At 47.4% G+C, this 12,787-nt stretch overlaps 1 protein-coding gene across 3 annotated transcripts in view; it reads left to right on the forward strand.

Annotated features, from left to right (window-relative positions):
• Window positions 1-12,787, forward strand: part of FANCA (FA complementation group A) — a 184,026-nt gene that overhangs the window by 9,831 nt on the left and 161,408 nt on the right. For all 3 annotated transcript variants that reach the window (XM_033940379.1, XM_033940381.1, XM_033940380.1), the window contains exons 3-6: window positions 3,124-3,226; window positions 9,587-9,729; window positions 10,761-10,856; window positions 12,680-12,753. In XM_033940379.1, coding sequence (XP_033796270.1) covers window positions 3,124-3,226; window positions 9,587-9,729; window positions 10,761-10,856; window positions 12,680-12,753 — 416 coding nt within the window. The remainder of the gene's footprint in view (window positions 1-3,123; window positions 3,227-9,586; window positions 9,730-10,760; window positions 10,857-12,679; window positions 12,754-12,787) is intronic.

Here is a 12,787-nt window from a genome sequence, read left to right on the forward strand (position 1 = left end):
GGAATACTGCGTCCAACATTGGTCTCCCAACCTAAAGAAGGATATAAAACTGCTGGAGAGGGTGCAGAGACGAGCAGCGAAACTAGTAAATGGTATGGAGAAACTGGAATACGAGGATCGACTTAAGAGACTGGGATTGTTCTTCCTTGAGAAAAGGAGACTGCTAGGGGATATGATCGAGACCTTCAAAATACTGAAAGGAATCGACAAAATAGAGCAGAAAAAATTATTTACATTGTCCAATTTGACACGGACAAGAGGACACAGAATAAAGCTAAGGGGGGACAAGTTCAGGATAAATATCAGGAAGTTCTGCTTCACGCAGAGAGTGGTTGATACCTGGAATGCGTAATCGACCGTCCTAGGATTCAAAAGCAAACTAGATGCACATCTCCTTACGAGAGGCATAGAAGAATATGGGTGACTAAAAATTACGCCAGGTGTACACCTGGCTCGGCCTCCACGTGTGCGGATCACCGGACTTGATGGACCGAAGGTCTGATCAGGAGATGGCACTTCTTATGTTCTTAATGCGGTAAAAGGGGCCAAAAGAGACTATGAGGAAAAAATAGCCAAGGAGCCAAAAAACTTCAAGCCGTTCTTTCGATATATTAAGGGAAAACGACCCGTGAACGAAACGTTGGGGTCATTGGATGACCGAGGAATGAAGGGAGGGCTAAAGGAGGACAAAGTCATCGCCGACAAACTGAACACATTTTTTTGCATCTGTGTTTACTGAAGAGGATATACGCAACATACCGGAAGCCGACAGTCTATACGCGGGAAACAAAGATGGGAAACTGACAGGGTTGATGGTCAGTCTAGAAGAGGTATGTCGGCAGATTGATAGGCTTAAAAATGATAAATACCCAGGACCGGATGGCATCTATCCGAGGGTAATCAAGGAACTGAAAGGGATTAAAGCTGAACTGCTTCAACTGGTAGCCAATCTGTCGATCAAATCAGGAAGGGTTTCGGAAGACTGGAAGGTGGCAAATGTTACGCCGATCTTCAAGAAAGGTTCGAGGGGTGATCTGGGAAACTACAGACCACTGAGTCTGACCTCGATACTGGGAAAGATGATAGAGGCGCTGATAAAGGACCGCATCATTGAGCACCTTGACGGACACGATCTGATGAGGACCAGCCAGCATGGCTTCAGCAGAGGAAGATCTTGCTTGACGAACTTGCTGCACTTCTTCGAGGGAGTAAACAGACGGATAGACAAGGGTGATTCAGTCGACATCTGGATTTTCAGAAGGCTTTCGACAAGGTTCTGCAAGAACGACTACTTCGAAAAATTGCGAGTCATGGAATCGAGGGTGAAATATTCACGTGGATTAAAAAATGGCTGGCGGATAGGAAACAGAGTGGGAGTAAATGGACAATACTCGGACTGGAAAAGCATACCGCAGGGTTCGGTGCTTGGACCCGTGCTCTTCAACATATTCATAAATGATCTGGAAATTGGTACGACTAGTGAGGTGCTTAAATTTGCGGACGATATGAAGTTATTCAGAGTAGTGAAGACGCAGGAGGATTGCGAACATCTGCAACGTGACATAAACATGCTCAAGAAATGGGCTGCGACGTGGCAGATGAGGTTCAGCGTAAGGTGATGCATGTCGGTAACAAAAATCTCATGCACGAATACAGGATGTCCATGGCAGTACTTGGAGAGACCTCCCAGGAAAGAGACAGTGGTGGAAAGGGAACAGTGGGACAGATTGAAATGGATGCAAGAGGGAGGAATGTTGGACATAGTGGTGAAGGGAATGGAGGGAGAGATGTGGCATGGTGCTGGAGAGGGGTGATAGAATGAGAAATGTTGGGCATGGAGCTGGTGGGCAGGGGTGAAAGATGAGAAAGGGATAAATGATGGACCATAGTAGGAGGAACCAATGAACAGCAACAGAAGAATTTACAGCAGATGGGAAAGCGGAAAAAAGAAACTGGGACCAACTTTATGGAAAAATAAGTCTCCAGACAACAAAGGTAAAAAAAATAATTTATTGACTAAAATATATTAGCTTTGGGAAATGTGTATAGCAGATGTCTTTGTGTTGTGTTCAAAAGAAAAGGAAATGCATTTCTGGTTTTATTTCTACAGTGTTGAAGTATTTGCTGACCCTTGCTGTGGCTGATAGGGATCCCCAAGCACCACCAGCAGAGGACTTCCTCTATAGAGGGCCAGAACTCCCCTCCACCAAGCACAGCAGTTGCTGGCAACATCCATGAGCCACTGAGGTGCCAGCATCTGTGACTCAGGGACGCTACTGCTGCCTGCCAAGCTTGGCAAAAAGGACCAACTGCAAAGGAAGTCCTCAGCTGACAGCTTGGGGGTTCTCATCAGCTATTTTATATTTACATTAGAGGCTTTGGTAGAAATTTATTTACAAAGTATGTATTCTTCCCAATTAATATTTCCAAATTAATAAAGTGTCTTTGCTTATTTGTAAATGGGTCTCTACCAGAGCCTTTAATTCAGTAACATAATTAAATGAAATAACTATTTCTGAAGTTTCTAGGGATGGGTGGGGACGGAGGGGATTCCTCGCAGGGACGGGTGGGGACGGAGGGGATTCCTTGTGGGGACGGGTGGTATTTTGGCGGGGATGGGTGGGATTTCTGTCCCCACACAACTCTCTATGCTGGACCACCAGGTAAGGTGTAGAGAAATCTGGGAAGCGGGGGTAGATCAGGGTTTAGAAACTTGCAAATAACCGACATCGCAAATCCTGAAGTGTAGTTTCTTTTTTACTATGTGTTAGTGAGACATAACACTTAATCATGCAAACCCTGTTTTACTCAGGACATCTAGGGAGGAATTCCAGCTTGAGTAACATGGTAAATCTTAGCAGATAAAGACCTGAAAGGTCCATCCAGTCTGCCCAACCATACATGCTCCATAAATGAATTTAATTTAAATGGTCCTTGGGCCGCAGGTTGGACACCCCTGAACTAAAGGAAAGAAAATGATTAGGTAAGGCTTAATTTTTCCATGTAAATACTGCTGTTTACTTACAGAATTGCCTTGTAAGGGCTTCTAAAATGACCTCCATAACGAGTCAACCATCCTGCCCATGTATATTTTTCTTAAAGTTCTCCTTTCTTCATCTTTAGATGGAAAGCCCACCTTGCAAAAAAATGTGTCCCAAGAAGCAAAGTGACTGTAGGAGTCCTGAGAATCTGACTGGAGTTTCTGAATTAGTAATTGGAGAAATTGGTGAGTATTTTAGGATATTTCATATATATACCATATATACCAAAAATGGGGGTCCCAGTTTATATTTGGGTCAATGCTCCCTCCCAGAATTTTTTTTAAGGCCGCTGTCGCCAGGCTCTGCCCCCGCCTCCCTCCCTGCCCTGACCTCATACGGTACCTCATCTTGGCGATCTGCGGTGGAGGTGCAGCAGGCTGGAGTGAACTTTCCAAGTTCCTGCCCTGCTGCTGCGAGTTCCTTCGGCCGCAGAGCGACACGAGCAGGAGCGCGATTTGGCACTGGCTCCTGCGAATTCTCACCAGCCAGTCAGGTTTTTGAGATAACCCTAATGAATATGCATAAAAGAGATTTGCATATCATGGAGGTGGCAGGCATGCAAATCTGTTCCATGCATATTCATTAGGGCTATCCTGAAAACCTGACTGGCTGGTGGTCCTCCAGGACAGGGTTGGGAACCAGTGCTCTAGAGCAGTGTTTTTCAACCTTTTTACACCTATGGACCAGCAGAAATAAAAGAATTATTCTGTGGACCGGCGGTTGAAGAACACTGGGCTAAGTCGTGGGCCAGACCCTACCAATCTCTGCCCAATCTCCACCCCAGACCCCGCCCCCATAATAGTACTAATTGTAACACTATTTTTTCCATTCATTTTTCACAGATACACAATATAATCTTATTTACAACACATAATGGTTAACCACAAAATTAAATTACAAAAAGCACACTGACAGCAGATGTAAATTCTCAAAATTGACATAATTCAATAACTAAATTCAAAAATAAAATCATTCCCCTTTACTTTTGTTGTCTCCCTCCCTCCATGCTATGCCTTACCTTCTGGCCTTCTCCCACCTGGCCATTTTATGCTGCCCCTGGTATTATTTTCAGGCCGGCTCCCTCTTCCTCACTTATGCAGTGCACAAAGTTGCGGGCAGCAGCTCCTTGCACATCCCGTGCCTCATCTGGAAGCCTTCCCTCTGACGTTGCAACATCAGAGAGAAGGCTTCCGGTTCAGGCGCAGGACGCACGTAGGAACCACTGCCCATGGCTTTGTGCACTGAATCAGTGAGGAAGAGGGAGCTGGCTCGAAGATAACACTGCATCGATCGCACTGTGGACCAGCAGTTGAAGAACACTGTTTTGGCCCTGATGCATGTGCTGGCCCTGTGGACTGGCACCGGTCCACGGACCGGTGGTTGAAGAACACTGCTCTAGAGATCCAGATCATAAGAACATAACATAAGAACATAAAAAGTGCCTCTGCTGAGTCAGACCAGAGGTCCATAGCGCCCAGCAGTCCGCTCGCGTGGTGGCCCAACAGGTCCAGGACCTGTGTAGTAGTCCTCTATCTGTACCCTTCTATTCCCTTTTCCTTCAGAAAATTGTCCAATTCCTTTTTGAACCCTAATACCGTACTCTGTCCTATCACGCCCTCTGGAAGCGCATTCCAGGTGTCCACCACCCGTTGGGTGAAAAAAAACTTCCTAGCATTGGTTTTGAATCTGTCCCCTTTCAACTTTTCCGAAAGCCCTCTTGTTCTTGTAGTTTTCGAAAGTTTGAAGAATCTGTCCCTCTCTACTTTCTCTATCCCTTCAAGATCTTGTAAGGCTCTATCATGTCCCCTCTAAGTCTCCGCTTCTCCAGGGAAAAAAGCCCCAGTTTCTCCAGTCTCTCAGTGTATGAAGGGTTTTCCATACCTTTTATCAAACGTGTTGCTCTCCTTTGAACCCTCTCGAGTATCGCTATATCCTTCTTGAGGTATGGCGACCAATATTGGACACAGTACTCCAGATGCGGATGCACCATCGCCTGATACAACGGCAGGATAACTTCTTTCGTTCTGGTTGTAATACCCTTCTTGATTATATCTAGCATTCTATTCGCTCTCTTAGCGGCCGCTGCGCACTGTGCCAACGGCTTCATTGTCTTATCCACTATTACCCCCAAGTCCCTTTCTTGGATACTCTCATTCAATAACATCCCTCCCATCGTATAGCTGTACCTCGGGTTTTTGCTTCCTACATGCAATACTTTACATTTCTCTACATTGAACTTTATCTGCCATCTCGCCACCCACTCCCCTAGTTTGTTCAGGTCCCTTTGTAATTCCTCGCAGTCCTCTTTAGTCCGAGCACCACTAAATAGTTTGGTGTCGTCTGCAAATTTATTATTTCGCACTTTGTCCCTGTTTCTATATCATTTATAAATATATTGAATAGCAGCGGACCAAGCACCGACCCCTGCGGGACCCCACCACCTCCTCCAGTCCGAGTAGTGGCCCTTTACTCCTACCCTCTGCTTCCTCCCCGCCAACCAATTTCCGATCCATCTGTGTACGTCTCCTTCCACCCCATGGTTCTTCAGTTTCCGAAGTAGGCGTTGTAGATAACTTTGATAACTCTTCAAAAGCATTCTAGAAATGGTCTGTTCTTCAACCTTTTTACACCCGTGGACCGGCAGAAAAAAAAAGAATTATTTTGTGGACCGGCAAACTACTAGGACTAAAATTTAGTCCTAAAGTTTCCGCCCCATCTCCGCGAGCTCGGTCCCCACAAATCATCTGATCCCATCCACACAAGCCTCAGTTATGATTTTATATTGAATGTATTTTATTAAAGTATAAAAAGAAACAATATTCTGTACAATTGTCATTTTATAAATACAAATAATTCAGAGCAAGGATCAACAAAACCCCTGTCTCCCCTCCCCTTCACATATATCCCCTCTACTATCAAGAAAACTGAACAAGCCAAATTATTACAGAAATATCATGCTAACAGAATACTGCAGTCACACGTGACAGGAATAGGGTTAGGGAAGTGCAACTAGGGCAACTGCCCCCCTGGACAGAGAGAGCCCTAAGCCACTGCCTGGACTTTGCAGTCTCCAGTTATGTCTAACACCAGCTCTAGCAGGATATATATTTCAAATCTGATATATTCTAATCACAAAATAGAAATAAAATTATTTTTTTCTACCTTTTGTCGTCTCTGGTTTCTGCTTTCAATCTTCTTTTCACTCTCTTCCTTCAAGTGTCTGCCTCTGTGTCTCTTCAATCCAGCTTCTGCCCCTTCCATCCACTGTCTGTCCTCTTCCCCTTCCATATGGTATCTGTCTTCTTTCTATGCCCCTCTCCCCTTTCCATCCAGCTTGTGCCCCCTCTCTCCTTTTTACATGATTCATTCCAGCTTCACTGTTCTCTTCATTTTTATCTCTCCTACACCAGATCTATCATCGTTGTCCCTCTCTGCTTATTTTTCTGCTGACCCCTTCCTATCATCAATCTCTCTACTTTCTCATGCCTGTGTCTCCCCTTCCCCTCCTCTAATCTCTCTGCCAACTGTTCTTCCTTTTTCATTCTCCCTTCCCTCCTCCTCCTGTCCAGAAGTAACTCTCTTCCCTTCCTCCCCTCTCAGCAGCATCTCTCCTTCTCCCTTTCCAGTAGCAGCTGTCCCTTTTTTTCCCTTGCCCAGCAGCTTCCCAGACTCCTTTCCCTCCTCCCCTCCCAGCAGCATCTCTCCTTCTCCCTCTCCAGTAGCAGCTGTCCCTTTTTTTCCTTGCCCAGCAGCTTCCCAAATTCCTTTCCCTCCTCCCCTCCCAGAAGCATCTCTCCTTCTCCCTCTCCAGTAGCAGCTGTCCCTTTTTTTCCCTTGCCCAGCAGCTTCCCAGACTCCTTTCCCTCCTCCCCTCCCAGCAGCATCTCTCCTTCTCCCTCTCCAGTAGCAGCTCTCCCTTTCTTTCCCTTGCCCAGCAGCTTCCCAGATTCATTTCCCTCCTCCCCTCCCAGCAGCATCTCTCCTTCTCCCTCTCCAGTAGCAGCTGTCCCTTTTTTTCCCTTGCCCAGCAGCTTCCCAGATTCATTTCCCTCCTCCCCTCCCAGCAGCATCTCTCCTTCTCCCTCTCCAGTAGCATCTGTCCCTTTTTTCCCTTGCCCAGCAGCTTCCCAGATTCATTTCCCTCCTCCCCTCCCCTCCCAGCAGCATCTCTCCTTCTCCCTCTCCAGTAGCAGCTGTCCCTTTTTTCCCTTGCCCAGCAGCTTCCCAGATTCCTTTCCCTCCTCCCCGCCCAGCAGCATCTCTCCTTCTCCCTCTCCAGTAGCAGCTGTCCCTTTTTTCCCTTGCCCAGCAGCTTCCCAGACTCCTTTCCCTCCTCCCCTCCCAGCAGCATCTCTCCTTCTCCTTCCCTCCAGGTCCAGTAGCAGCTGTCCCTTTTTTCCCTTGCCCAGCAGCTTCCCAGATTCATTTCCCTCCTCCCCTCCCAGCAGCATCTCTCCTTCTCCCTCTCCAGTAGCAGCTGTCCCTTTTTTTCCTTGCCCAGCAGCTTCCCAGATTCCTTTCCCTCCTCCCCGCCCAGAAGCATCTCCTTCTCCCTCTCCAGTAGCAGCTGTCCCTTTTTTTCCCTTGCCCAGCAGCTTCCCAGATTCATTTCCCTCCTCCCCTCCCAGCAGCATCTCTCCTTCTCCAATAGCAGCTATCCCTTTTTTTCCTTGCCCAGCAGCTTCCCAGATTCCTTTCCCTCCTCCCCGCCCAGAAGCATCTCTCCTTCTCCCTCTCCAGTAGCAGCTGTCCCTTTTTTTCCCTTGCCCAGCAGCTTCCCAGACTCCTTTCCCTCCTCCCCTCCCAGCAGCATCTCTCCTTCTCCAGTAGCAGCTATCCCTTTTTTTCCTTGCCCAGCAGCTTCCCAGATTCCTTTCCCTCCTCCCCGCCCAGAAGCATCTCTCCTTCTCCCTCTCCAGTAGCAGCTGTCCCTTTTTTTCCCTTGCCCAGCAGCTTCCCAGACTCCTTTCCCTCCTCCCCTCCCAGCAGCATCTCTCCTTCTCCTTCCCTCCAGGTCCAGTAGCAGCTGTCCCTTTTTTCCCTTGCCCAGCAGCTTCCCAGATTCATTTCCCTCCTCCCCTCCCAGCAGCATCTCTCCTTCTCCCTCTCCAGTAGCAGCTGTCCCTTTTTTTCCTTGCCCAGCAGCTTCCCAGATTCCTTTCCCTCCTCCCCTCCCAGAAGCATCTCTCCTTCTCCCTCTCCAGTAGCAGCTGTCTCTTTTTTTCCCTTGCCCAGCAGCTTCCCAGACTCCTTTCCCTCCTCCCCTCCCAGCAGCATCTCTTCTTCTCCTTCCCTCCAGGTCCAGTAGCAGCTGTCTCTTTTTTTCCCTTGCCCAGCAGCTTCCCAGATTCATTTCCCTCCTCCCCTTCCAACAGCATCTCTCCTTCTCCCTCTCCAGTAGCAGCTGTCCCTTTTTTCCTTGCCCAGCAGCTTCCCAGATTCCTTTCCCTCCTCCCCTCCCAGAAGCATCTCTCCTTTTCCCTCTCCAGCAGCAGCTGTCCCTTTTTTTCCCTTGCCCAGCAGCTTCCCAGACTCCTTTCCCTTCTCCCCTCCCAGCAGCATCTCTCCTTCTCCTTCCCTCCAGGTCCAGTAGCAGCTGTCCCTTTTTATCCCTTGCCCAGCAGCTTCCCAGATTCCTTTCCCTCCTCCCCTCCCAGAAGCATTTCTCTTTCTCCCTCTCCAGTAGCAGGTGTCCCTTTTTTTCCCTTGCCCAGCAGCTTCCCAGATTCAGATAGTGGTTTTCTCCCCTCCCAGCAGCTCTTCTTACTTCCCAGCGCAGCGATTCAGGAAGGCAGCCTCGGGTCCTTTGTTGGTTCGCGCCGCCTCTGAGGAAAGAGGAAGTTGCATCATCAGAGGCAGCCGCGACTCAGCAAAAGCCCCGAGGCTGCCTTCGTGAATCGCTGCGCTGGGAAGTAAAGGAGAGCTGCAGAGAGGGGAGAAAGCCACTGTCGGAGGCTCCCCAAGATCTCTCCGGCCCAGCGCAGACTTCAGATGTTGATCTTGCCAGCCCTGTGCGGACCGGCAGGAAGTTGAAGTGAGTCAATCTTGCCGGCCCTGTGCGGACCGGCAAAAATTTCCTGCGGACCAGCGGTTGAAGAACTATGGTCTAGTTCATCTTACCTGCAGAATCCAGATACCCTGCACAAAATTTGTAGCATTGGTTACATTTTAGTGAGTAGCTTGTGCTCTCCTATTTTGTATAATTAGGGAGGGGAATCCATGTTAGTTAAAACTCAAAACTGTCAGACGTTTGCTGAAAGTATTTCTTGTGACTTGGAAACCTAAGAGAATAAAGCACAGTGACATTTCCTGTTGGTATTTGTAAACAAATAGTAGAGTTTGATACAGGTTCTGCGGAATGTGTTCGTTTTCTGTGCTGAGTTGTTCTGAAAATTGTGTAGAAGTCTAGTGAGTGTTGAGATAATTCTGTAAGGAAGTGCTAGGAGCTAGAAACATGAACTTATTAGATGTGTCCAACTTATTGTGGAATTTTATTTTGCTGGGTATTTGCTATCCTCACCACATTGCTTTTCTATCTATTTCAGGCTCTCTCGTGCAGGAGCAGGCCTCCAGGCTTGGATTGCCAGTAGGGCTCCTCTTGGCCAGAACTGGTGCATCTAGTCTGGGACAGATCTGCCAGGCTTCAGGGAAGCTCAGCCATTCAGCACTGTTAGATGTGGAACAGAGGGTAAGAGGGAGGTTAGCTAGGGGAAGCTTTAAACTTTCAGTTTCCTAAACTTATGCAAGAGATCAGCTCAGAACTTGTGGGTTATGCCCATCTGTCAGTAGGTGGAAATAGAAAGAAAACCTGGAAAGCTGTTTAAGGATCCAGGGGATTCCAAGAATTTTGTGTTTGCCAGAAGACAAACCTAAATCTTCCTTCAATTTATCTCAATCCCATTCAAGATTTTGTGATAGCTAATTGCTGTAGGCCAGATACCAGCAGAAGCAGCCTTCCTTTCAGGGGATTGGTTGGGAGGGAAGGATGGAGGGTCATCGGTGGTTCGGCTGCGCTGTGGGGGCGGCGGCGGGGGCGGGTGCTCAAAGGTTCTGCTGTTTGAGGGATGGGAGGGAGGGAAGGATGGAAGCTGGGCAAAGGTTCTGCCACACAGGGGGGATGGGAGGGATGAAGAGATAGAAAGATGCTGCAGAGGGAAGGCACAAAGAGATGGGCGAGAGGGGAGGAAAGATGTTGCACATGTGGAGGAAAGCAAAGAGAAAGAATTGGAGTGAAGGAGAGGAAGGGAAAGATGATCATGTACATGAAAAAAATAAGCCCTACCCAAAAATAAGACCTAGTGCCTTTTTTGGGCCCCAAATGAATGTAAGACACTGTCTTATTTTGGGGGAAACACGGTAATAAAACAGATTTTAAGCTTCTTATCCTAGGAATAAGCAGTGGATTTCCTCAAGCCATCTCAATAATGGCCAATAGACTTCTCTTTTAGGAAATTATCCAAACCTTTTTTAAACCCTGGTAAACTAATTGATTTTACCATAAGTCATTTAACCCTCCACTTCCTTAGGTACAAATTTAGATTGTGAGCCCTTCGGGGACAGAAAATACCTGCTGTATCTGAATATAAATTACCTTGAGCTACTACTGGAAAAAGGTGTGAGGTAAATCCAAAATCCCTTCCCCTCTCTCTCTCTAGCACTGTTTCTCTTTCCCTGTCCATGGAAGCATTGACAAGTTTCCTTCTCTATGCTTAATTCTAGAAGCCATTGTCTTGTTTGCTGAAGACATTGAAGGATTTGTTATTGCAGAATAAGTTCTGTTGCTCCGTCTTCTGTCAAGAACTCTGGAAACTGGAGGTGAGAGAGAGGGTCCAGAATAGAGAGTTATGTAGGGACAGAAATCAAACCCATCCCTGTCTGTCCTCACTAGAATCGAATCCATCCCCGCCTGTCCCCATAAACTTCAGAAGTAAATGGGTCTCTACCAGAGCCTCTAATGTGAATATAAATATACTCCAGCTGATGAGGACCCTCAAAATATGTCAGCTGAGGATCTCCTCTGAAGGTGGCCCAAAATTCCTTTTACCAAGCTTGGCAGGCAGCAGCAACATCCCTAAGCCACAGAAGTTGGCACCTCAGTAGTTCAAGGATGCTACGTTGGGTAGAAGGGAGGTCTGTCCACCTTTTGGAGGAGGTCCTCAGCTGGCGTTGCTTGGGGATCCCCACCGGCTACAGCAAGGATCAGCAAGTACTTCAGCACAGGAGAAATAAAACAAAAAATGTATTTCTTTTTCTGTTGAACACAATACAAAGACATCTGCTATGTACATTTCCCAAAGTTAATGTATTTCAGCCAATACATTTTTTTTTTTTTAACCTTTGTTTGGAGATTTATTTTTCCATCAAGTTGGTTCTAGTTTTGTGTTTTTTTTCTACTTTCCTGTGTGCAAATTCTTCTTCAAGCGGTTGCTATCCATTGGTTTCTCCTGCCGTGGTCCAGCATTTCTCTCTTCCCTCCCTCTTGTTGTACAGCATCCTCACTCCCTTCTGTCTTGGATCAATTTCCCTCTTTTCCACCTCTGTACAGCATTTCTTCCTTCCTCTCCTCCATCCCCATGTTCAATATGTCTTCATCTCTCACTGTCCACCATCTCTGGGGAAAGAGAGAGAGAGAGGGATCCAGGGTGCATCTCTCCCACCCTCTCTACTGCCACATCCAACATTTCTCCCTCTCTCGTCCCCTGGATCATGTGCAGCATATTTCGCCTATGCCCAACATTTCTTCTTCTATCACCCCTCTCCAGCACCATGCCACATCTCTCCCTCCATTTCCTCCACCACCATTTCCAGCATGCCTTCCTCTTGTATCCTTTTCCTTCTGTCTCTCTGTTCCCTCTCCACCATCACATCCAACATTTCTCCCTCTCATCTGTATCTTCCCCATGCGTCTCTACGTCATTCCACTCCCACCACCATGTCCAACAATTCTCTCCCTCCCTATGCCCAACAATTCTCCTCTTTCTTCCTTTTCCTATGGTACACCATCTCTTCCCCTCTCTCCCTTTCTATTCCCTCCTCCACCTCTGCATCTCTTTCCCTCCCTCCCTCGATCCTTTGTCCCAAGTTCATGCTCCCTTCCTTCCTCCATTCTGTGTCCCACGTTTGTGCTCCCTTCCAGCCTTGAGCCGTTCAAGTAGGCCTCCTTATTCCAACCTTCCAGCTGCACTTGCTTCTTCACAAAGTCACGGGCATCAGTTCCTACATGGAAGGGTCAGCCGTGGTTTATCATGTAGGAACCTCTGCCTGCAGTTTGTGAAGAAGCAAATGCAGCTGGAAGGCAGGAAGGAGGAGGCCTGTTTGGGAGCCCTGCAAGAAGTGTGTTCTCGCTGCGTCTATGTAGAAAGAGACAACGTTTCAGCCACATCACGATGGTTGAAACGTAGGTTCTTTCTACACAGACATGGCGAGACCCGGAAACCTGCTACAATCTTAATATTGATATTTCACCCTGTCCCTACTTCCTAGCTAATTTGTTTTCGTTTGTCCTTCTTTTTCGTTTGCTTCTCTCTGTTTTCTTTGATGATGGTCTGTAGCTAAGACCTTTCCTTTAAGTTGGAATGCAGAACCGGTTTGATTCTGACACCAGGGAAGTCACATTCTAGTCTGTTTCTTTGTTGTAGAAGCCTCTAGTGCTGGAAGGTGTGTGGTGTCTTCATAAGGACAATATTGTGGCTCTGGAGATGTTGCTGGACAGGTAATGTACCCAACCAAAGCATTCATATAGATTG

This window comes from Geotrypetes seraphini, chromosome 4 (genome assembly GCF_902459505.1).
Source record: "Geotrypetes seraphini chromosome 4, aGeoSer1.1, whole genome shotgun sequence".
NCBI lineage: Eukaryota > Metazoa > Chordata > Amphibia > Gymnophiona > Dermophiidae > Geotrypetes > Geotrypetes seraphini.